This window comes from Empidonax traillii, unplaced genomic scaffold, assembly GCF_003031625.1.
Source record: "Empidonax traillii isolate 1590-97213 ecotype Southwest subspecies unplaced genomic scaffold, ASM303162v1 scaffold1:size7828297, whole genome shotgun sequence".
Taxonomy (NCBI): Eukaryota; Metazoa; Chordata; class Aves; order Passeriformes; family Tyrannidae; genus Empidonax; species Empidonax traillii.
The window spans coordinates 5,682,156-5,708,604 of NW_020955194.1; the positions used below are offsets into that span (position 1 = coordinate 5,682,156).

General features: G+C 35.2%; 1 protein-coding gene across 10 annotated transcripts in view; it reads left to right on the forward strand.

Moving 5' to 3' along the window:
* The window catches only part of DMD (dystrophin), a 996,724-nt gene that overhangs the window by 667,875 nt on the left and 302,400 nt on the right, over nt 1-26,449 (forward strand). For all 10 annotated transcript variants that reach the window (XM_027888128.1, XM_027889056.1, XM_027888040.1 and 7 more), the window contains one exon: nt 2,257-2,492. In XM_027888128.1, coding sequence (XP_027743929.1) covers nt 2,257-2,492 — 236 coding nt within the window. The remainder of the gene's footprint in view (nt 1-2,256; nt 2,493-26,449) is intronic.

Genomic DNA, 26,449 nt, shown 5'->3' on the forward strand with positions numbered 1-26,449 from the left:
TCCCAGGAATTAAGCAAAACCTGCCTGGTGTGTCACGTTCCAGTCAACGAACTGCTGATTTGCCCGCAGAGGGAATAGTCTCTTGGTCTGTCACAAGCCAGTGTTGCCTGTGTTAAAATAACAAATTCATCCAGTGATGTTGTCTGTGCATATGCCACAGGGTACAGGTATCCTTCCTCTGTTTGCTCAGAGTGAGTAAAATGCAGATGGGTTTCCTTGACTAAAACAGGAACAAAAATTAGTGGGTGGATATTACTCTTATGTATGAAGGATTTAACGCTGTTGTCTGCCTTAATTGGTGCTGCTAACAATGGAACTAAAGCCCCGTGCAAACTGAATTAAAATCTATATCTTTGTTATTTTGTCTCTGTCAAAAAGCTTTGATCTGATAGGTGCATTTACCTTACATAGTTAGAACTTGAACACTACTTATTTTTGCATTTAATATTTGAATTTCAGTTTCATGGCACATTCTGATTGTTTTCACTCCTAAAATTGAACAGTACAGATTATTTTCGGGATGCAAAAATTAACATTATACTCTTAATTTCATCCAATGTATTTCAGAGATCAAGGACAAGTTGAAAATCACAGCTATTATTTTGTATTTTTTCCCCCCATTCCTATTCTTTGTTGCCTTCTTTGTTAAGCAGTAGAAAGTGCTAATGGGAAATCACCTTCAAAACTGCACATTTGTGTGATTTATTGTCTTAAATTCTATTTGTCTTTTTGGTCTTATGATTTATCATATCACTGAAGTGAACCAGTATAACCTTTAAATAAGCTGAAAGATGAAGTCCTTAATTGTTTCTATGATGTGTTGCAATAGAATAGCCATGATGATGATGATGCAATAGGATAGAATTTACTATTCAGATATTTGAAAAAAAGAAAAAGAATCTGATTCTAGTTTTGCATTTATAAATTACCTGTCCTGGGGAAAAACAAACAAACTTGTTACAGAAATTGTCAGTGCAGTTCAGGATAAATCTTTTCAGAATGAGATCTGTTGCTACGTATTGTGTAGTTAATGTTATTTTATATTTGTCTATCGATTTTAGTCCCTCATTTATACACTTCTGTTGAATGAACCATGTCATATCTGTACAAGCATGAGAAAAAGAGCAATAAGGGATAGGTACTGTTTCTAGTGTCATTTTTGTTCTTGTGTTTTCTCTATTTTAGTATTTTTCTTCTTTGACTGTTTTTTTTTAAAAAATGAGAAAAAATTGAAAAAATACAATTCAGTTTAGCCTCATCTGCAATAATATTGTCCATGAGGAGCTTCTTTTGTATGGTTAACTGAAAGGCAGAAAACCAGCCCAACATTTCACAGATATCTGTTTGTAAATAGCAAAAATCAAGTAGAAAAAATCAGTCTTGATCTTCTGAATGATTGCATACCTCTCTGTCCTGTGGTAGCTATCTGTGACACCTCTCATCATTTTTGCTGCAGAGAAAGAAAATGTGCTCCAGTGTTGGGTGCTTCCCCATTCTAAACAATAAATAATTAACAAATTATTCAAAACCCTGCTAACAGATCAGGAAAAGACACTAAGAAGAAGATGAGTCCATTTTCTCCAAAGAGAAGGGGAAAAATTCCACAAATCTCCAAATCCACAAATCTCCAAATAATAGCACATAATATTTTCAAGTTATGAGGTGAAAAAGTAAAGAATCAGTCAAGGCTGAATTTCTTCTTGTATAAGCTTCCATGTTGGTCACAGAGCCTATGGGAAATATTTGGTGGTGATGGTAAGTGAGGAGATTGTTGGAGAGACAACTTCACAGCCACAGAGTGACTGGAGGAAAACTGTTTCTAGGTACATGGTCAGGCCATGATAGACTGAATAATCTGACCAACTCTTTTCAGTCTGTCTCTGACCTCAAGAGCTCTGACCTCACTACTAGATTTTTTGAAAATTACTCATGTATAGCAATACTTCAATGACCTTGAGCAAGGGGTTCTTAATACACTGTGAACTTTGCTTGTGTTACCACCTCCCACTGGTCTTTTAAGATGCAATTTGAACATGATGAGAATTCTGGATGTTAAACAGATATTATGATAGAAATACCATGGAAGAAATAAATTCATATGTTCTTTTAATTTTGATTTTCATATTTTCAGTAGAGATAACATCAAGAAATGAGCTTATTTCTGTGTTACTCTTTCTACTGCATAAATTCTGTTACTTAAATAAACATTTATCATAGTTCATTTATTCAGTAATTTTAGCATTTTTTTTCTTTCAGTAACTTCTGGTGAAACTGTTGCTGTGGATACACAAACCAGGGTAACCAAGGAAACCATCACCTTCAAACCAGAAATGCCATCTTCTGTGCTTTTGGAGGTTCCAGCCTTGGCTGACTTCAATAAGGCATGGGCAGAACTCACTGACTGGCTTTCTAGACTGGATCGAGAGATAAAATCTGAGAGAGTGGTAGTAGGTGATCTTGATGACATCAACGACATGATCATCAAACAAAAGGTATGAGAAACACTGATTTTTCAAGTTGAAAGCCTCATTAGGTTACAATACATATAGTTGTTCTACTTTATCCCTTAAACACAATTGTTGGATGAAATGTTTAGATAATTTATTAAGCAGAAAAGGAAGAGTATTTAGTATTTTCTCTAGTGTTTAAAGCAGATCTCTTTATAGTTCTTATGCTTAAGAGTATGCAAGCCAATGGGTGCAATTTAAGAATCATGAGAAGGAAGGAATTGCACTGTAAGTTGCAGGTTGCCAGGAGGAAAAAGACCCTGTTAGATGCCTTTTCATATGTTACTTCTGTAATAACTTTCTGAAAGGCTAATATACTGCTGCATTTGATTTATCAAAAGCTTCTCAGTTCTCTTAAAGAAAAGAACAGCTCATTAATGCAATTGTTTTGTCAGCAAAACTGCATCAGTGTTACTTATCTTTGAAAATACAGAAAAATATAGAAATACATGTGCAAGATAAAAAAGAGGCTAAATTTTAGCTATTCAGTAGCAATAAAAGTAATTTGGTATTATACAGCTTCAAAGTAATTACCTGCCTTCTAGATTTAACATTGCTCAATATAAAAGATTTGGCCTGCCTGTGCAAAACTTTTCAATGCTAAATTTCCAATCAGTTCAGTTCTAAACTGAGTTTAGGACTCTCTATTACAAGATTCTCTTCAGTCTCCTCTTCTTCCTCCTCATAATAAAAAATGTGATTTATTGTAAGGAAGATATTGACATTCTTTGCTTAAGCTAGAAAGAGTGGAGAAAAATTGGATACATTTTTCTGAGTATCTTTACTGAGATGTTTTATAAGAAGATATGCTGATATCTCATGGGATTCATTCGGCTTGTTTTCTTATATTTCCCTTTTTCCCCAGTGTTTTAAACTTTCTGTTTTTGAGACTTTTGGTTTTCTCTATCTTCTAGATAAAGAAAATATTTGTTTCATCTTGATTAAAGATCATAATATTTATTAAGTAGAATTATAGATGGCTTCATTAATTAAAATATGTTAAAAATGGCATGGATATATTTTAATAAATGATAATTGCAGTGTCACCTACACAGGACATTAGGTTAAAATAGCTGTTATGTCATCACAAAGGTTGAGGGCCAAAGAAAACTTGCTTACAAGTAATCTTTTAATCTTTTTCAGAATCATTTTATTTTTAAAATTTTATATTAGTTCATCATTATACAGTTTTCTTACTTATGCCTCACTTTAGCATATTATTCTGGCAGGCAAAATCCAAAGCTTGCTTCTACTGCAGATGTTTTTGACTTAAATATGAGGTCAAATTATTAACTCCCGAGAATTTCAGTTAATGTTATACATGTTATAAAATGAACTGCTTCATATTTGCATTTCATCTTCATTCAAGGCTAAAATATTTCAGCACTAGTGCAGTCAGTTCCTGGCTGGGTAGCCCTGTCTCTTTTTTTGATACCATGCTGTGCTGGTAACAAAACCAGCAGGAAAACTCTTTTTTATTGTGCTTACCTCTCTAATTGGCTGTGCAACAGAATGTGACATTTAATATATTCTCTGATGAAATGGAAGAATCAGTGTCTAAATATAGACTGCAGTTCTGTTAACTGTATCCTTCTTCTCTAATGATCATCTTAATAACGCTTAATACATGGAAATTAATCTCATGAAATATTTCATTCTTCTTGTAAATCTATCACTGGATTATTAGGTAAGATTAACAGACAGAATTTTCAAAACTGACGAAGAATTCTAAGTTTCTCAAAAAAACTCCTGCTTTTTTATGTGCAGGGTGTCTGCAGCAGTATGTGAGCTGATGAAGTTGGACATGTGGGTAATTGACTAATGTGAAAAGTCGGGCCAGATATGATCTAAGTTGGAAATCCAAAAGTAGTGCTTACCTCCCGTGATCTTTATATACTGTAGAAGATTATAGTCATGCCTCTCCTGTGGTTGTGATTTAAAAGTCATTGAAAGTCACAGTATTGTATTGTGGTTTATTTGGAGAGTTTATTGCATCTTTACAGGCATCTCAGTAAGATTTAATGAAAGTTCCATCTTTGTAGATTGAGCTGCTTTTTAAAAAAAAACAGGTTTTTTTGACTTTAGGTATAAAATACCATCTTAACACAGCCAACTGCTTCCTTATACAAATTCATCATTACAGAGATACATGCTCCATGAAGGCTGTTTTATTATAATACATCTCTAGCTGCTCACCCAGACTTTAGAACACTTCAAACAGCTACTCCTCTTGGTGTGCTTCCAAACTCTTACTGTTTTGGGGTTTTTTTTTCTATTTCGTATGTCATTCAAAATAGAGAACCACATTTCTAATAAGAAATTGAAATGTCAAAGCAAACATTTCAAAAGGAAAGAAATCCCATATCCTAGCAATGTATGTAACAGGCCATTTACCAAATCACCCAGGTAAAAGTAAGTGGCCTTAGGTTGTCCTTTCTTTCACAACACCATGTAATGTTGTTGAAGCTCCATCTCTGAGGGCATTTTGGTTAAGTTCACTTCAATTTGATTGTGTCACAAGATCACAGCCGTATTTTTCCTCCATAAAAGTTTAAGACATCATTAGCCCTCACTTGAACTTTGCTTGGAGCTGATCACAGTGAATTGATACTTTTGTGTGAATAGTATGTACACTGGTTAATTATGAAATAAGAAAACTCAGACAACTGTTTCAAAAAAGGCTTTTTTTAGTGCAGCTTCCTTTAATGAAAGAAACAATACAAATTAAATTCTCCTAAGTGGTGCACATAATATATAGTAAAAGGAGTATAATAAAAGAGTAGCATAATGGGTAGTCATTTCAAATACCTGTAGTTAATCTGTCAGTCAAATGAGTGGTATACATTTCTTTCAAGCAAATACATTATGTATTTCAGTCATCTGTGATTGTATATATCTTGTTAAATTCTCTGTAATTAAACTAAAAGTCACTAAAAAGTGTGTAGCAAAGATATTTATTACCAGCATTAGTGTCATCCCTGTTTTCATTAAAGGAAAATTATTATACTTTACTCATCTATTTGAAGACTGATGTTTTTCAGGATTTAAAGCTTAATGAAAGAAATGTAAAGCAGGCTTACAAGAGACTCAGGTGTTGTTTCTTTAGAAAACATTAAATAAAGCAAATAAAGTTCATGAGAAATGCTGTGGATATATAATATGCTAAGATGTAAGTAGATGAGGGACATGACAGAATATGGTTTAACCAGCTGTTTCATTTCACTGTCCTTACTTCAAAACAGTCAAAATGTTCTATATTTGAAGGTCAGGTGGGGATGCTTCATAAAAGAAAAAAAATTGTGGACTGAGGTAAAGGATGATAAATTCCATTTTGCTACATTTTAGAAAAATGGAAACCTTACTTGAGGTACCATTAAACCTTTACTCGGAAACTCGTCTTTGACATCTTTGTATTTTGTGAAGGAATAGATTTCTGCTAAAATTAGTGAATCATGGAGGCTGTGCAAAGCCTGAGGGTAATAACAATTCTTTTCAAAGGGATGAAACCTCCTTAAATTTTGAATTCTGTATGAATTTGGCCAAAGTATACTGTCCATCCAAATTTTTTTTAACATATGTAATTGAAAATATGCCTTTTTATTACACTGGTTGAACATAGATTTTAGTTAGTAAAAACTATTATAGTAAGTATTCACGAATGGGACTACAATTTTCAGTGCCTACTTTGACATTGATTCTAAGAGCATAGGTTGAATCTTCACTGTTAGGTACACTGGAGAGGATTAATCTGAAAAAAGTATTTATGTAGAATGAGACCAAGCTGGTTACTGAGACCTTTAAGCATAGAAGAGGAAAAGATATCTTTAGGTAATGATTTGTGTCATCTGAAAGTAGTCACACAAAAAGATGTAGAGAATTTATTTCTGCTTAATTAATTTGTCACTGTTAAAAAAAAAAAAAAAAGTAGGTTTGATCTTCTGTCAGTTTGAGAAGTAAACAATACTGGAATGAGATGTTTTCACTATTAATTCTGAATTGATTTGTCAGTAGTTGAGAATCTTGGATGGCTGAGGAATTTTAAAATAACAGTTAAGGAAAAATATTAGTTTATAAACTGTGCAATTAGCAAATTTCAGAAGAAGGAGTGAGCTTCGTTTACATTCTTCTTGTTTGAGGATTTTTTACCTGTCCTTTCTCATGGTTGCATACCATGCATTTTAGTATACAAATTTATAATAAAATGTGCATTTTCGTATGCAACCTTACAATTAATATGGTGATAGATTAGAAGAATGGGGAGTTTTCTGTCCAAACTGTTTTCCAACATAAAATTTTGTGCAAATAAAAATAGAGTTTTCCAGATTTATATCCTGTTATTACAGAAACAACAATAAGTTCCAAATTAAATTTTACAGTTCTGTATTACAGACTATGAGTCAGTGTACTCTAAATATGCCCATGCTGAATGAAAAGTTGTAGTTACAGCCAGAGACATTTGCATCTGTGCACATAGTATACGTCAGAAGTGTAAGCTGTAGGCAAAGTGAAGTTCTCAGCCTTTTGGATACTGCACTTTAAGGTCTACAGAGTTTTGAAGAAGTTTCATATTAGTGACATGTGCATGAAAAGACCCACGTAGCACATCTTCAGATAATGTACTTTTGAAGAACATCATAGAAGATTTTACACTTGGAGCTGAACCTTTTCTAGTTCATGTGATGTGCTTAAAGGGAAGGGTTTGCTTCTCCAGAATCCAAGTGTGGTGCCAGTAAGTTGGGAATTTACACTCACACTTGCTGAATCAAACCTCAGGAGCATATTTGTCCCATCCTTCCCAGCTGTCATGCTGCTTTGAGGGTTGTTTCAAAAGCTTCTAGGATCTTCTGTTTCCATATGAATACACAATTGCAGAGATTCCCTGGGTTACTGTTGGACCAGGATAAACAATCTCCCAAATCAGGGCTGAAGCTGAAACTGATTTTGCCACACGTTGGATGATTCCTTGACGTTTTTGTTCATCCTCTCTGAGAGAAGAACCCTACACATGACCTTATGGCTTAAATAATGTGCAAAATCTCCTTTACCTCTATGAATTTTGCGATAGGATATATTCGCTCAGGAGAAATTATCATTATTTTATGTGTATTCCAGAGTGTTACTGTTGTTGTATTTAACAGGTGTTATCTAGTAGAATTCTTATTTTAGACTGTCATGATTTGAGACTTCTAAAATTTAATCTAATTTATGAGAAGAACTTCAAGGCTGGTTTCAGTTTTTGAAGTGAATTTAAAAAACTTATAAATGAACAGATTTTTAAATATATTAGAAAAAATTAGAACCACCAGATTTGTTCACTTAAAGGTTTTTGGTTTTTTGTAGAGTACAGGAAAAAGAAAAAAGTCTGTCAGCCTTCAAGCTTGTTTCTAAAGGTTAGAAAATGCAGCAGGATGTTCTAGAGGGCCTGGAAATCTGAATATGTAAAGGCAAAGGGAAGAGAAAAAAAGAAAAAAGTCCTTTAGTCTGAAAATTGGACCTCAAGAGATATAGCATATCTGTCAGGAGACTCTTTTTTTAATACTTTGTTGCTCATAAAGACAGCTGATATTTTAAACTAGCTTGGCCAGCTCATTACAGTATGTTAGAGAGTATATTTGTTTTCTGCAACAGTAAAAAAGCCATCTAAACAGTCTTTTGGAGAGTGATTAACATCTATTTTTTTATTTTTCAATAATGTTAATCACTAGGACACACATAACAATTGTCCCTCTAAGGATCTGATTCTAAACTCATTGAATTAAAAGAGATATTTTCATCATTTTTCAATTACTTTTCAGTTAGGCTATAGATCTCCATCCAAACAAAAAATAATATGACAGTTGTGCCTAAATATAACTTTCCTCTGTTTGCTTTTATTGGCCTATTGTGAAATAATTTGGGATCTTTCTTCCCATTCCTGACAAATAACCTCCTGGGAAAAGGTAAATTATCATGATTGATACAACTAGCATCCTATTAGTTTCAGCAGGGAAAGGATAAAAGTGTAGCAACTCCTTTTAATTTGTTATTTATATGTTGAGTATTAGAAGCGTGAACATTTCACTAAGGCTGCATTTTTCAACAGCAAATATTTTTACTTTTCTTTTTATTTTTAAGTCTGACCTATCTTATAAGTATAAATGACCTATTCCTTCAACACTGAACCTTACCTGACCTACTCTTTTATGCAAATCAATCTTTCATTTTGTGTGTTTTCATTGCACCAGTATGTGCAGCTCAGAGACCCCACTGCATCAGGTCCTCCACAAACATACCATGGGTATGTAAAGGCTGTTTCCAGTTATTTGCTGTCCACAGAGTGGAGATGGGGAAATCCTGCTGTGCTGGAAAGTGTAAAAACTTCTTAAACATTCATGAATTTCATGTGTGCCCAGCCAGCATAAAGAAGCCTAGCTAGATGCTGGGCTGAATTTAATAAGGCTCTAGCCAACATGTTGAGGGAAATGATCATTCCCCTTTTACCTGTGAGATCCCACCTGGAGTTATGTGTCTAGTTTGGGCTGCTCAGTGAGTAGGAAAAACACAGAGGGAGATCAGTGAAAGGCCACCAAAGTGATGAGGGGCAGGAGAGCATTTGATAAACGAGGAGAGGCTGAGAGCTGGGCTTACTCAGCCTGCAGAGAGCTCAGAAGGCACCTGATTGCTGTCTGAAGCCATTAGATGTGAGACTGTACAGAAGATCGATCCAGACTCTTCTCAAGGGTCCACAGCAGAAGGATGGGAGACGACAGACACATTCTGCAGCAAAAGGAATTCTGATGAAATATTGGGATAAAAAATGTGCATGATGAACATAATAAAACACTGGAACAGGCTGTCCAGAGGTGGTGTGGATTCTCCATCCTTGAAAATATTCATCACAAAACTGGATAGGCCTTTTGTGACCTGACATGACTCTGAATTTGGCCCAATTTGAGCAGTAGGTAGGCAAGATAATTACCAAAGGTCCCTTCCATCATAAATTATTCTGTAATTATATATTAATGCTACTCTCAAATACCAAGATTCTGTGTTCTATACCCTATCAGTGAAACACACCTTAAAGGAAGGAAAACATGGCTTTATGCCATGCTTTCTACCAGTCTCACCTCAGATATGATTTGCTTTATGAGCTGGGTCCTGATAAAATTTTGAAAATCTTTTTATTTCTAAATAGTTGTGAGGATCTGATAAGACAGTTACACAGGTTTTAGGGGCCTTTATTTTTGTATTAATATATGTTATTAGCAGTAGTACCAAGAAAATCTAAGAGTGGCTTTGGTTTTATTCAGAAATTGTGAGCAATATAAAAGCAGCTTTTTTTCTAAATAATGATGCAATGTATAAAATTCCAATCTAGTTGTAATCATAAAATGCAAATTAAAACTAGGGGGAACAATTGTATATGTGCTCATTTTATTTGTGAGAAGATGGAGCTCTTCTTCGAGAAATAAGTTTTCCTCTGTAAGAAAATAAAAACATCAAATCCCAGCAGAGCTTCCTAATGAAGCTGATCTTGAAACACAGTTCTTTTATGTGGAAAAGAAAATGACCCCAGAATTTTAACTAAAAAAAATCTACAATCTTGAAATGTGCTTTATTGGTTTCTCCATGTGCCCAGGGTACTCTGATACTTCTATAAACACATCTTAATAATGATATAGATTCGGGGATTTGCTAGCAGATGGACTATTCCCTCTTGAGGCAAAGCAGCCAGCAGTGTCATTATCATCCTTTTTCATGAAGGGATTGTTTAAAAAAATATCACTATCTCTTTTAAGCTGTGGGATATGTCAAATAACTAGTTTCTAGTAAGTTAGCCCTATTGCAGTAAGGCAAATTCTTGGAATTCCTTTTTCTCTTTTCCCAGTAGAATACTACAATAATTTTTTGCACTTAGAGAAGCTCTCATGGAGACTCCTCTGTTGATTTATGTGTATACATTGTTTTATAACCCTCAAGTTAAGTAATGAAAACTACTCAAATAAGTACTCAAATGTAAGGAGACAGATGTCTTAACTCACTAAAGCTCCACTGCAATATTTAAATTTTATGCTATGTAGAGATACTTACAAGTAAAAAGGGAAAATTTATAAAACTACTCTAAGAGAGGCATAAAAGCATGAGTTTTTCTGGTGGGGAGAGCACAGGATTCTTGAAAATTTTTCTCCATTCCCTTACCATTATACATGTTGATTTCTTCATGTGGCCCACCACTAGGCTTGTGTTGTCACTAGATTTAAGATGAATAAACAGTAAGTTCCTGTGGTTCTGGGAAGGGAGACAAATAATGGGAGAGAGAACTGCATGTCTTGGGAAGCTGGCATTATGTGAGGGATTCAGGGGAGAGAACACTGTGCTCAGAATGGGTCTGATCTTTACTTCCCCCACCTTCTTCACCTTTGTGGAACATGACAGGCCTGTTTTCTGCTGCCTGGAGTCCCCTTTGGCTCATCTCTTCTTCCATATATTCTCCTTTTATTTCTACTAAATTGAATGTTGTATGCAGAAGATAAGGAAAAAATGTCTGATTTTTCCTAACACCTCTAAGAGCTGAAGTAATTTGTTAATGATGAACAATATGTTGAAGAAATGTTAGATTTTAGGGTTTCAAGACTCCCTTTTACTAGTTGGGAATAGTGGTGGGATGGAGTTGTATGTTTATTTTTTGGAGTTTAAATATGGAAGTACTCCTAGTAAAAGTGATAAGACTATGTTTTCCTCAATAAAGAGAAATTGAAGTATTGTTCCAAATTGAACCAGAGAATTCAGCTCTTCATGCAATCAAGTGCTGAAGGAGGACTTAATTAAAAGAAAACTGGTTTTGTAGTAAATGTGGGCCATTTCACATTACTACAACCTGTCATCTGTCTCTGTTGTTAGCTAATACAATAAGCAAGGTAACAAATCAATTCCCAAAACTGTATTCTGGGCTTTTGAGGACTCTTTTTGAGCTAAAAGATCAATTTAACTTATCACTGTGGCACTCCTAACGTTCTGGTGCACATATGAAAGATTTTGTGCAGCCAAATGCGAGTTTCATACATGAGATTTAGTCACTTCAACCAGCTCTCAACTTCCTTTTTCATGCTTCTGGACTTGTCAAATTCTCCAGATGAATTGTTAAACATGGAATTCACACTGGGGTTCATGCAGTTCAAATATCTATTCTGTTAACTCAAGGAAAGTTTTCCTGTTAGGTGCTTAGATGTAGCTCACTAACTGTGTTGTAGTTCTGCTCACCAAAGTACAGAAGGATAAAAGATAATGTTTATTCATGTTTTTCTCATGGGATTATTGTAAAATGTCCAATCAGAAATAGCAGATAAAAAGCAGGAAGACCATTTAGGGTAACAAAATATGAGGTAAATTGATCCACCAAGGAAGAAAAATATGTAATGTTTACTGTTCATTTTTCTGTGCTTAAATAACTAGGCAGGGTATAACTATCCCAAATGTGCAGTACTAATTTGTTAATGACTACTGATATTAAACATTCTGCTAATGTCAAATCTTAAAAATAGATTACAAATTTTTAATAAATGCTCTTTGATCCAAACTATTAAAGTGTAATGATAATCTTGGGTAGATTTCCTTTTAAAAAAGAATCCATTGAAGTGGAAATTAGGTAACGGAGTCAACACTGGAAAGATACTGGAATGCAAGAGAGAGTTATAATTGTTCAGCATCTCATGCATCTGGCCTTGCTTGTTGATAACAGGAATGTAGAAATTGCTTAAGAAGAAAAAATAAGGATTAATTAAAAAAAGAGAGTATAGAGCTAACAAAATTTCAAAGTAGACCAATCAGAAAAATTTCAATAATTGTAACTTATTTCTAGACATGACTTTTTCTCTATAAGCATAAAGCATTAAAAAAATTCAGATATTATTTGAGGATTTTGTAGCTCTGTGTAGATACAGTCTGATTTATTTTTGAGGAGATCATAATTGCCTAAAATTCAAATACTCTGACCTGATTAGCAACTTGACCAAGACTCATGTAGGTTATCTCTGAATTCCATAGAAGGAAACTGGCACATCTGTGGTTTAGTGTGCCTGTTTCCAAAGTGGATGGTTGCAATAGGCGACAGGAACTGCTTCCAGGAATGGCTTGTTTCTCTCAATATATGCTCAGTGACAAGCTCAGGTATAGATAGATACCTACCTACATTTGATCTGACTCATCTCCACCTTTCCTGTGGAGCAGTTTTCTGCTGGAAAATGTCTACATGACAGCCAAAATGTTCCTCTAGGAATGAAGCAACTCTGTGATTGTCCCCAGTTAGCTCCTGGCACAACAACCAAGCAGTTTTCCTGTAATGGGAAACAGCCAGTTCCTACCATCCATTAGCAAAAATAAGCTCCTGGATATCCAGACCATAGGTGGTGAAGTTCCTCCTTGAGGACACTGAAAAACTCCCTTCTTTCTCTCTCTCTCTCACCTCTACCCATCTCTTTTGTCAGCCCTGAATACCACAGTTCCAAGTTTTAGTATTAAAAAAACCCCACCCTGCCAAAACAAAACATCAGAAACTAATGATCCAATATTAACAGTAGTAAAGTGAAAATCTGCATTTTCATGCTCAAAGTGGCTCCTTTTTAATGTTTTAACAGAACAGTTTGACACTTTGCTTCTCTGGCGAGGGGAGTGGAGAGGGGGGAGGAGCAGCAGTAGTTTCTAATTAGAGTAGAAGGTGGTCTTAATATTTTGGAAAAAATTGGTTCTGAGGTAACACAAAGATCCTGTTCAGAAAAATATCTGTTATGTGTTTTGTCCAAGAAGTAAGGAAGTTAAAAGAAAGAAATAATAAACAGAATGTGAATTTAGGCGTTTTTCTTTTTTTGTACGAAGAATGATGTTTTTTGGGCTACCGTGAGTTACCAGAGATGTCTTACTGCATATGTCACAGAATCTTTTATCAAACAAAAAATTCTGAAGGTAGCATGGTGTGAGACTATATATCAGGGAAAATGTACAACCTTTTGGCATATATTTGACCATTTTCCTTTCTGGTATCTAATCAGTGTGTCTTAAATTCCTACTGTGCATCATGAGCAGCACTGGAAGCGTTTTTAAATGTTGTTATAAAATCCTTCTACCCCATCATATGTGGCCCATATGGCATAATATTTTTGTGATGAAAACTGGTAGATGTGCCGCATTCCTGTAATGACATTCAGATGTGGGTTTCAGCTCTGGTAAAGTGGTTGTGTTTTGCAAAGAATTGATAGTTTATTAGAATGCATAAAAATTATTAGTTTGTTTGCTGGTAATTTGATTTGGGGTGGGGCTTTCCCCCTACCCATGTAATTAAACGTGATAAAGAAGAATATGGATGCTAGGGAATAAATTTATATCTGAACACAGCCAAGTGGCATTCTGGGCAATGACTGCAATATGTATGTTGGGTCTGATGTTATGAACTCCAAAATAGCATTTCTGCTTACATGTGCTAAACTGCATGCTCCAGACCTATTCACACCTGCAATAATAATCCACAACAGATATTGATAGATTGAAGTTGATAAAATGGATTTAAAGACGGAAGGCAGAAAAAGAATTAATGGTTTTTGTGCACTTAAATCATAATACTGATAAGGTGTATATGGATAGAAAAACCTGCATGTTTATAAGTAATTTCAGCAGGACTTATATCATTGTTCTGAGCTAGGGAAAAAGCAGGTGAAATTGTCTCACTGCTCTTATGATTATGTTAAAGAGGAGACAGGAAAGATAAATGAAATATAGGTGAAGAGTCAGAGGTAGGGAAAACAGTGTAAATGTTGAATTGGAAAAGTTTACAAGACTTAGTTTGCCTTCTTTAAGACAGACTTGTATAAAGGTCTGTATTGGTGAAGTGCAAAAATTCAGTGAAAAAGATTTGTAAGATGGAAATGCTTTTGGTTTTTATCTAGATTAATATATGCAAGTTTAATGTCATGGACTTTCCCTCCCCCACTTCCTCCTCTTCCTGATAGACTGCAGAAGTTTTTAGGTCAAACATCACTCGCCTTCTGAGAATGATATCTAACAAGTATCTTTCTTTGAAATTTTCTAGCTAAATATGCTGAGATTAAGGAAAATCTTGCCTATTGGAACTTCTAGTCTGTCAAGTTAGTTAATTTTGTATATAATTTTTTTTATTAAATAATTTTCTAATATTTCTCATCAATGTGAGATTAATATATTTTGTTTAATTATGAGGATTTTTGTATTAATTTAATAATTTTGTATGTCTCTAATAATTAGAATGATTTATACATAAGCCAGAATTGTCAGTGGAATCTGAGGGAACTGTGCACGTGACTTTTAATTTCCTTGGGTGCTCATTACCCAATTCCTTTGAAAACCCTTCATTAGACAATCTTAAAATCATAAATTGTAATTAAAATAACAGGACAGTCTTTGGAGACCTCTTAGCATAGAATACAGGGCATATTTATTTTTCTTTTTCTTATGAGAAAATTAGGATATTTTCACTGTAGGGTTCACAGGAAATGTGTTCTCTTGGCTGCATGTTGCATTGCATGCCTATTTCTGAAGTGCATGGGCTATATGCTCATTGTTAGGCTTTGCTGTAGGATTGTCTTCAGGGATGCTATTTAACAATATGTAGGATAAATGATTCTTAAGCCTCTTTTGAATGATGGGTAAATCACCATTTAGTTATTATTTTCAACTTTCTCTTCTACTACCATTGCATAATGAGACTTTTTCACTGTAATTATCATTTCCAGCACAAAAAACCTGTAAAAATAGCAGAGTATTTTTTTTAGTACTATCTCAGAAAAAAAAAAAAAAAAGAATGAACAGCAGGAATCATTTTCAGTTTCCTGGACATCAAAAGAATTGTAATGGATTATTAAAAATAATGTGAAAACAAGCACTTTTTCACAATACTCAACAGAAAATTATGATCTTTTCATTTTAATGCTTTGCTAGTGATTCTTCTCCTTGGAGACATTCTGATTTTATTTCAATATGCCTCTGTATTTTTTTTCCTTTCTTTTCCAAATTCATTTAAATTTTCCCTGTGAGGGGTGCACTGTGAGGAAGGTGACACAGCATAGAGGATGCCAGTTCCTCTAAGGGTTGACCGTAGCATACTGTTCCTGGGCAGCACCCTGCTGATAGTATTCTGTCTGCTAGTGTTCTAGTATCTTGGGTAGGGAAAGAAAAAGAAAAAAAGAAAAAGGAATCTAATAGGAAAGAAATAATTGAAATAATTTGAAATAACTCCTAAGCAGCATAGAGGTTAAATGTTAAAACTAGGTTTGGTTCTTATTTTACGATCTGCACCAAAGTAAACTCAGTAGTACAAGATGGGAGTAACTACACAGCATTTTCTCAGAATAATTTCTTTCCCTTGTGTTTGATAAGAACTTTCTTTTTAGTGGCTTTTAGATAGAGTCAAGTGTCCACACAAAGTGGAAGGCTACTTTTCATGAGAAGTTCACTGAGAAATATAAGATTTGACAGACACAGTCACAATCTTGTCTACCCCATTAACAGCCATCCAGGAAAGTACGCTATTACACTTCTGAAATACCCTAGTGTACTTTTTAATATTTGCTAATATCCAGTTATCTCTCTCAAATTATTTCATCAGTCTCAAACATATCTTAAAAATACAGACATTTTTGTATTGATTGTCCACCTGTGTTTTGATGAGGTCATCTAATATCTGTGTGGAGTGTGATCCAGGTTAAAGACTTCAAATTTTTCAATACAGAAATTTTTGATGTTTAAGCTTCACTTTCTTAATTTGATATGGTTTAACACAGACAACTGGGTCACTTAAAAATAATGACAGAAAAAAAGTCCCCAAATATTATTTAAATTATGATTCCCATCATAGAAATCTGGTTAAATTTACAGTTCTGATGTTGCAATTGTGGGACAGAAAGGAGTAATATTTTGAAGCACATAAGCTGAATTTCATTTTACAATTCAAAGAAAACAATACTTTGGAATTGTTCAGAAATTGTAGACTTTTTTATTCTTGTTTTGCTTTGTTTTGTTATTTAAGTAGGGGAATGAAAGAGGCAAGGCTGTGTGTATAGAATTTTACAGGAAAAGGGGGAAAAAAAAGGTGTTCTGAGATACCTTTAGTCCACTTTTACTGATTTTGTGTTCCTGACTATAGTGTGTACAAGAAGGAAACAAAATCATATTCATTCAGAACACACTTGAAATTTTGCTGGCTCTGAAAATATAGGATTGTAATCTGTAACAAATCATACATTTAATTTTATCATCCAAATGCAGAGATCTTTATTATCCTCACCCTTTCTTCAGTATTCTGATTTACCTTTTACACCTGTCAGTTTTGGTAACTGACATTCTACACAGATTTTTATGAGTTCTAAAGGAAGAAACTTGTAAACTGCAGGACAGGGATCTTGTCTTCATATTATTCTTTACAAATTATACTCTTCTTTACAAATTATTTAGACACTGTAGATTCTGTTACAAAAAAACAAACCCTAACACACAGTACTTGTCTTACACAAATTCCTAGCATATCTCACTGAGCAATGACAAAATCATTTGTAAATTCTTATTCTTAGACACAAAATTGGGGCAGATTGTAGCACAAATGATTGTATGTTTCTTGCTAGTGAAATGTTAGACATGTTATCTCAGATTTCCAAACCATCAAAGAGCATACTGTTATCTGTTCTGAGATTAATCTACTTGCAACAGCGACTTTGGTTCGCAGTTTCAAAATGAAAACAAACATGCACTGTGCATCATAATTATTCCTCTTTCAGGAATAAGAACTGCAGAAAGGTTTCATGAACTTAAGAAAGTGTCTTTGCATCTGTGGCAACTAAAAATATCCTTTTGAAAAATGTGGTTAAAAGGTATGTTTCCCAAAATATTGCATGGGGCTCACAATTTGTTTTTAGGGGTGATAGAATGCAAAATCATATGTCTGTATAATGTGCCGGAAATACTCAGTGAAAATTCAATCAAGAATGAAATGCTATTACTTGCAAACACCTCCTGGGCTTATGCAGAGGTAATGGAGCATATGAAAGAGATAAAGTGACAGCTAAGAGAGGAAGAAGATATGTGACTTTCCTCACAAGTTTGTTTAATAAAGCTTTCAACATACTTTGTGGATATAATGTGTTGTTTTGTCTCCATTCAAATCATCTTAGTTTTTATTCCATGCATTTTGTAGACTGTAATTTGGTGATAATGGCTTCTTTGCACAGTTCAGGATTGATGAACAGGAATAACAAGTCAGTTAATAAGAGGATATGCATGTCTTTCCCAATACAGAGCTCTTTATTTGAGTGAGTCAGGAAGAAAGTCATATTTTGCCTCTAAGAATATCACTAAGTGTGCAGTATTGAATATTTAGGGAGAATAAACATGAGAAGATTGATTATAAACCAGTCTGTGTAAGAGCCAGGTGGAAAGATTCACCTATTTTCGGCCTTTCCTTTGTTGTTACTCAATGACTTGTTTGACATGCATCTCATGAAATCCGTAATTCTTGAAGTTTGTCTTGCGCATTATCATTAGATCCAGTGGCTTTGATATATGTTGTAAACTTCCAAGCCTCGCTGCCTGAGTGAGGAGCAGATTTTTATTGCACTACCTGAGAAGGGCTGCAACTGCAACATGATTCAAGGAGTCAGGACGTGGTCTCTGTTTCCCCCTTGCTCTAGTTGGGAGCAGTCTGTTCAGGCATGGAGAAGTTATGGCCTTTTACTCTCTAAACATAGATGCAGTTGAATTCTCAGATGACAAGGCTGAGGCAACACAAACAGTTCAACTTTTTCAGACTTTCTCATTTCAATGGAAATTTGTGATGACTAAATAATTGGAATATGATGCAGACATGGAAAGCATTTTAATATGTATCATGTTTACAACTTCTTTTAGTTCCTTGATTTATCTAAAAGTCAAGTATTTGGAGGTTCTTCTTAGCGGCAGCTAGAAAATATATTATGTATTAGTAACGTAAATAATACATTATGCCAACATAGTAACAAATCAAACCCTTTTCCTGTTTACTACTGAAAGAGGACCTATTTATAACACTACAGATTTCCCTATAATTTAGAAAAAATAATAAAAAGAAACATCTTGCATAGGATTTGGCAAGAATTTTAATGAGGACCACATTGCTCTTAACAAATATTTTGGATCTCACATAACTCTCTATTCGCCAGAGATCTCTCAATGTTTTAGGTTACAGAATTTGTATTTTATAGAACTACAATGAATACAATAACTAGGTTTTAAACACAACTAAAAGAGGGTCTTACCACACTTGAGAGCATAAGTACTTTACTGGTTCAAACAAGCATTCTTCTGTCTAGCCCAAGAAAGTGTCTCTGGTGGTGAGATTAGGACAGGTTGAGCTGGGAGAATGTACCAGCCTGGCTGCTTTCTGCTGACTGTTCCTCTCACACTGCCCCACCTCTAGCATCCATAGCCATTGGATTCGGGATATCAGGAGACATCACTGCCTATTCCTGGTAGCATCTGTTTTTCAGCCTGTTGTTCATGAAGCGGTCTTATCTCTGTCTGAAACTGCTCATTCTCTTGACCCTCACAACCTCCTGTGGCAGCAAGCTCTAGATACACACTGTCTGCAGTGAAAATAATTTTTTTTTTAAAATCTTTTCTAAACTAGTTTCTACTACAATAATTTAGCAAACTCCTGCCCACTCTGTTCTGTCTTTAAACCATATATGCATTCAGAAGTAAACCTTTCTTTTTATGTAACATTGCCAAGTTTCTTAAAACTTTTTTCTGAAGGAGTTTTAAAAAAGACTATGTATGTACTTATCCTACCTGAACCAAATCATCCTTCTCTGCATGCTTGTTGACTTCTTTAAAGAAGCCCAGCACTTTCTTTAACAAAAAGCTCTGCCAGCTATGGGAAACCAGTTTCCAAATCCCGGTGCAAGAGCAGCATGATTGAAGCTGCACACTACGGTCACATCTCCTGCCATCATGGCCTCTCAGATCCCCCTCCCCATAGGCAGTTTGTGTTACTCCTGGTTACAGACCTGTCTTTTTCTTCAGATCTGGAATATTATTTCTGGGTTAATTTTTAGATTAGGTTACTAATCTGATTTATTTTAAAGTATTTTTTAGTATATAATAATCATAGAGTCACAGAGTATACTGAGATGGAAGGGACCATCAGGATCATTGAGTTCAACTCTTGGCCCTGCTCAGGACACCCCAAGAACACCATGGGCCTGAGAGCATTGTCCAAATGATTCCTGAACTCTGTCAGCCTTGGTGCTGTGACCACTTCCCTGGGGAGCCTGTTCCGGTGCCCAACCACCCTCTGGGTGAAAAACCTTTTCCTGATATCCAGCCTAAATCTCCCCTGACTCAGCTTCATATTATTTCCCTGAGTACTGTCACTGGTAACAAGAGTGAAGAGGTTGAATCCCAACACCAACATAGCCTTTCTTTCCTATATAATTTGCATTTATATATTACAGAGCATACATAAGTATTATTCTGTCACTAAACTTCTGAGAAACTTCATATGTCAGTTAAACTAAAACAGGCTCTTTATGTCTTAGATAAGAAACTGAGGCCAGCATTTTTTAGTAGAATTAAAAATAAAGAATATTAAGTGCTACCCTGCCATTTTGCACTATATAGGACTATAAGGACAGCAAGAGACCAATTTCAATATCAGTAGGCTAACCTGGGGAAATAAATCATTTAGTAAGTGTTCTTATTACAGGCAGTCAGTCTGCAGGTACTGTTTCTCATCCTGCTTGTTTTGCCTTTTCCCACTGTTACCAAGTAACCAAAATAAAAGTTAAAAATGTATTAGCTCTAGGAAATGCACGTGATCATGTTTTTATGCAAAAAGTTCTGTGAAAAATTATGCTATAAATTAGCATAGGGCTCTATCTTATTCTCCTTGCTGGTTTTTATAGTTTGTTTCTGTTTTCACAGAGGAATGATAGGTATAATAAATAGAGTTTGGAAGAGATTTGAAAGTCTGTGCAGTCCAGATTTTTGCCTCAGGCAGTATCAACTAGACTTAAATAATTTCTGACCAATTTCTGTCTAACCTGCTCTTTAAGTTGAGATTTTTTTTTCTGTAGCATTGCAGAATTTTTTCCCACCTCTTAGCAATCCTTGCCATTCAAAAGATGTTTATCTCCAACCTTAATGTCCCCTGCTGCAGTTTAAGCTAATTATGTCACCACAATGAAAATTAAGAACAGTTTACTCTCTCTCAGCAATAACCTCATATATTTGAAGGCCGGTTTTTCAGTTAAATCTTATCTGGACTAAACAAATCCTGCTTTTTAAAATCTCTACCTTTTTTTTCTAGATTTCTGACCATCTGTCCAGTCATTTGCAAAGCATTCTCATGTTAATCCAGTTTTTCTCAACTCATTATTTTAGTGCTTTGCACTTATTGAATTCTCAGGTTTTTTTGAGGCCACTTTGAATTGGGTTCCACTTCTTAAGTGCTTGCTGCTGGGTGGGTTTTGCATCACTGTGAATGTAAAAATCCTATCCTCTATTCCATCAACCAATAATAGTGATCGGTGATTGATAATAGACACAGGAAAAGTCTGTATGTAGCTTCACTTGATATTGCCTTCCAGTAGAGTATCTTCAAGTTATGTTTTTCCATCAGTTTTATTTCTTTTTAAATAAAATTTCTTGCTTGTGATAACATTACAAACATCACATGGGCAGTATCAGAAGCCTTGTTCAGGGCATCAGACACAACTTCTACCTGTTATTCACTATTGGTAAATCTTAAAGCTCTGGATGAAGGGAAATACCATTGCCTGGTTATTATTTACTCTTGATAAATGGTTGGATGTGTTGCTTATCAATATTTTCCCTCCTCAATGATTGTTCAATCATATGTTCTTGAAATGAGCTCAGGATAATTCACCTAAAATTTCCTAGGTAGTTTTCTGTGCCTCTTTCAAAAGTGAGTTATATCCATCCATTGCAGGTTCTTGAATATAACTGCTAGTGCCCATGAGATGACTTGAGCAAGTTCCTGAGTATTATAGCTAAAATTCATGAGCTATCACATCACAATTCATACTAAGCTAGATAAGAACAGTGTCATTCCAGTAACAAACTTAGTGTTGTTTATTTATTGTCTTTCACACAGAGACCTTTTGCCTTGAAGCTGTTAACATAAGAATTAGTGCTAGAATAAACCTTTTTTCAGACTATCACTTCAAAAGTTCCAGCGACTGTTTTATCCTGTTTGGATAAAAATATTGTGACAAAATAAGATTACAAACTTTAGGACATCTTCAGAACTAGTCTCCATCTTGTATAACATTGCAGAAGAGAAATGAGCTATAGATTTGAAACTCTTGTTTTCCATAGGGGGATAACAAACACAGTGGATAATAGAACAAAAAGATATTTAGGGTTTCTTATCCTTATTTGGATAAGGACTGCGTTGTAGTCCTTATCCAAATGTTGTCTACTATTTTATATTACTTCTGTATATATATACGTGTGAGAGAGCATGTGTGCATACATATCTACATTTCAGATACTTTTTTTTTCCTGGTAGAATTAGTGAAGACCATCATCAAAATAAATCATCAGGTAACTAGAAGGATTGGTAACAGCAAATTGTGAGCAATAGCCTGGCTAAACAGGGACTTTGAAGTTAATACAGTGAAAAAATTTTTGAAAATATTCTTCCAATAAGAATCATAGGAAATACTTGCAGGAATAAATTATGGACAGCTAGTACAGATATCCTCAGGCTGTTCCATGAGGTTGTTTCAGATTTGCTATGCCTTTTTAAAGAAAATTATATGGAATATCCAACAGTGAAGACTTGGCTCTGACCTCCCTCTTGTGCACATGCACACACAGATGCTTGTAGTGCTGCAATATTGTGGAGGTGTCTCGATTGCAGATAGGCTCATTAAAGCTGTTTTAAATGAGATAAAGCTGGGGACCAGATGCAGGAACAGGTAAGTGGTTCTGTATTCAGTCAGGTGAGACTCGTCAGGTCTCATTAACTGAGGCTGTTCCTGAAAGGCACTGTACTGCTGAGCTGGCCCCAGAAATTACACAACTGTGTTCACACCATGCTCTGTGAGCATTACTTAAGTCTATCTGACCTAAGCTAGCTCTTTACTGAATCAGCTGTAGAGCCTCTTCCCCATGTTTTATTTAGTCCAAAACCGAGGCTAAATCATTCATAATCAATTTGGGTCTTTCTGGGTTGTGCAGATCAAATATCAGTTAGCTCCTCTCTTGCATATCACTGCTTTTCCTATACCTCCAACTCCCCCCTCTAGTGCCTCAGTCCTGTTTCCCACCCTTCATGCACTTGACTTCTGTGCTTGTGCTCAACCTGAAGTATTTGCCTTCCTAAACAGATGAGTTGGTGCATATGGTACAGGATTCAGCTTGGATACCGCTAGCCAGAAACTACTGTTCAGTCTGCCAGGGGATGTACTTCCATTTTCAGTGGTACACTGGAGTCTGGGCACTTTCTGACAAGCTCCTGGATTAATGCTGCTGTGGCAGTTGCTGGGTTTTTTTTGTTGTTGTTGCTTGATATGAGTAATGAGTATGCTCATGCTTTGTGTCTTTTTGCGGTTTAAGAGACTGTTAATCTGTGGCTAGAGCTTCAATTTGCAGTTAATTCAATAAACATGTCCTCAGCCAGAAACTCTCTACCATCGTGTACAAGTATAGAAATCTCTCTTAATGTATCTCTTATGTGACTTTAGTTGTTTATGGTAGGTAACATTCCTCCAAGAGAGTTACTTGTACCATCTGATTTCCATATGCAATGTCTTACACTGTGGAAGAGCATTTGAAACATTTTCCTTTGATCTACAGTGACATTAGTAAACAATAAACCATCATGCCTCAAGAGAACTACCTTGGCATACTAGCTGAATCTTTTATAATTATTTGTTATCTCTTAATGCCTGCACATCTGTAGCAGAGAGTAATTAAAGTTTGAAAAGAAGCTAGAATTTTACAAACCGATTAGGGTCTTTGCGTTTTTCAGAACTACATTTCAGTTTTGGGGGTGTTTTGTTTTGTTTTGAAGAAACATAGGGATCATATTCAAAGAAGTTAAAAAACATCCTTGTGTACACATTAAACTACACCTGGAATACAGACTAAGAAAAAATTAAATCATAGCAGTTATTCCACTGTCAGGAATCTGTTAAAATAAAAGAAAAGACATCTTCTCTATTACCACATTTTGAATAATGTCCTACACCCCTCCTCTTGGTATTGCACTTCTTTGGCATTCTCTCTCAACATTGCCTAAATCAAAATGACAGTGTTTAACTTTAGTTATCTGTACACCAACAACTGTCATCCTCCATTCATCACATACCCATCTTCAGTAAAGCAGACCATCCATTTCGCATTTCCCTTGCCAGCTTTCTTCTGTTGCTTTTTTTCGGAGCCGTGTCCCTGTTAGATCTGTCCTCTGACCTCTGCTGGCACAAAGCAGGGACTGAGAGCAGTAGAATCTTGGGGTAAGATGGCACAGTGTCATCAGTGCCATTCCTGCACCAACTAGACATGATCAGCCAGTGGCACCTCCACAGCCCTTGTGGCCCCTTCTGAGGAAACAGCTGATACAGGGCATAGGGACACGCTGTGGCACAGCTCCTAAACTTGTCACTACTTCAGATTTGTTTTGTTTTTAACCAGAATATATTATGCTGTCATGGATAAATAAACTGATGTTGCTTTTAGCTGGTTAATCAGAACTGCGAGCTAATGGCATCTGTTCAGTCTTATGTGTTGTATTTCTCTTTTATTTCTTAGCACAGTTGCTTATTCTCCTTTTTTATTCAGCCCATCTTTCTAGAGAGTTCTTCAAATCCCTTGGACAATGGCTACAATTTACATCTTTGCATTTTCTAATGCTTGAAGGTATTTAGAAGGATACTCTGGAGGGATAAAGTAGAAGGAACAGAAACGGTAGCTTCCTAAACTCAGTTTTCTTTTGTTAATAATTAATAGCTGACAAAAAAAAATTGCCTTCAAATGTAGCTTTCAAGAAAAATAATTCTTTTTTTTTTGTGTGGTGGAAAGAGCCTCTGGAAAGAAGTGTGTCTGCATATGTGCATGTGATAATTTTCAAGAGTAAGGAAGGAATAAGGTCAGAAAGTTGAGTAAGAGAAAATTGCCAAGATAGATCCATTTTTCAGCACCATAGACTGTAAAATACCTCCCAGTTTTGCAGGCTGGTATTTGCAAAGAAACTAGTGACCTCAGTCTGGAGTCCTTCCAGGATTCAGCTCTTGAAGAACTGCTTGTCACAGTCTAGCATTTCCATAGGGAGATACAAATCATTAATTTTTAAAAATATAACACATTTGGAAGCTCTTGTTTCCACCTCCCAATATGGCCTTTCAGTAACTGATTTTGTTATGGTAAGAGGGAGGGGGAGAGTGGGAGACAGGGTCCAGATGCATCGTAACAGTCTTCTAGTTAATTTGGGTTCTCCACCCCTGGAGAACTGACTGCATCAAGCCTTAGCTAGTGCTCTGTATGGTAAGACATTTTCTTTCACCTTACTAATTTAAAAAGTGAAAATATTGCATATCAGATAGGGCCAAGTTTTCAGGTGTGTTAAACTTGAAAGTTATTATTCTAGAATTTTCTGTATATATCTGTGTTATGCTTCACATCAAATTGTGGGTCAGTGTTAGTAATGTGGAAATACATCATTGGCATGGAAAAACTTACTCATCAGTGAAAACCTGAAAATCAATTTGGATTCACTGATAAAGATGAGCACTTTTTACTAGTGAGTTTTTAGCAGCCAGTGCCATAAGCCCTAAGGTTTAGGAACTGAGGTTTGTGAATTAAAAGGAGAGAAAAAAAAAAAAAAGAGATTACCTTGCCTGTTGAAAAACAGCATTAGAAAAATGGATGATAAGCAGTCATTCGATCTTCAGTTATTTTTCAGCCATGACTGACACCATTATGGAACTGCATGCAGTGAATTTGTGAATGTGGTCAGAATTTTTTACACAAAGCAATGTGCAATATAGTTTGTTATTTAGCTAAGGCACATCTTTTGTAGTACAAAGGAAAGCAAATACATGAGAACAGTCATGCTAAAACCCAAGACAAACTTATTTCTTTCTGGAAGTGTGGAAGTCTATAGAATGTTCATACTTGAAAAACATAAGAGGAACTAAGTGTAAGTAAAAATACACTGCAGGATACAATTTTACAGTTCTTTTAATTCCAGTGTCCCAGGAAAAAGCTGAGTGGCTAAGAAACAAGTTCTGTTCCTTCAAAGCAAAGGAATTGCAGCAACAAAACAATATTTTCCAATGGAGAAAAAAAATCTTAGTTTTGGACAAATGTTAGTAGTTCAAAACTAAAAAGATAATAGAGAAGAATAATTTCATTTTGATTTTTAATAGTTTATTCTAAGGTTATTTTCATTTTGTCAGGAACATTTATTATATTCGTGTGTTATCATAGTATCTCAAGCAATCCTCCTCCTCTGTTTTGACTAGATTGTGATGCTCAAGCTCATTGCCCCTCCAGCCTCAGTTACTCTTCAGTTACAGAATAAAAATCAGAGGAAGGTCATTAATTTTGAAATTTTATTCCTTGGGTTCCATCTTTGTTATTGCAAAGGCCCATTATAAAATCATTATCTATATCTGCTTATATATAGCTGTGTGTGCATATACATGAATGCACATATAAAGCAAATTATTATTTCCTGCTTTTGTTATAACAGTGTCAATCTATTTTAGTAGTGATTCTTTCTTTTCTATCAGATGTATTTCTGAAACTGTCATTCAGATAATAAAACTGTATTTTCTGAAAAAGAAAAATGCTAATTTTTCTTCCACTGAAGTAGAATTGTGTGGCTCCACTGCAAGCTACTAATCAATGCCTGTACTTTCTGCCTCAAGCAATGGTTACATATG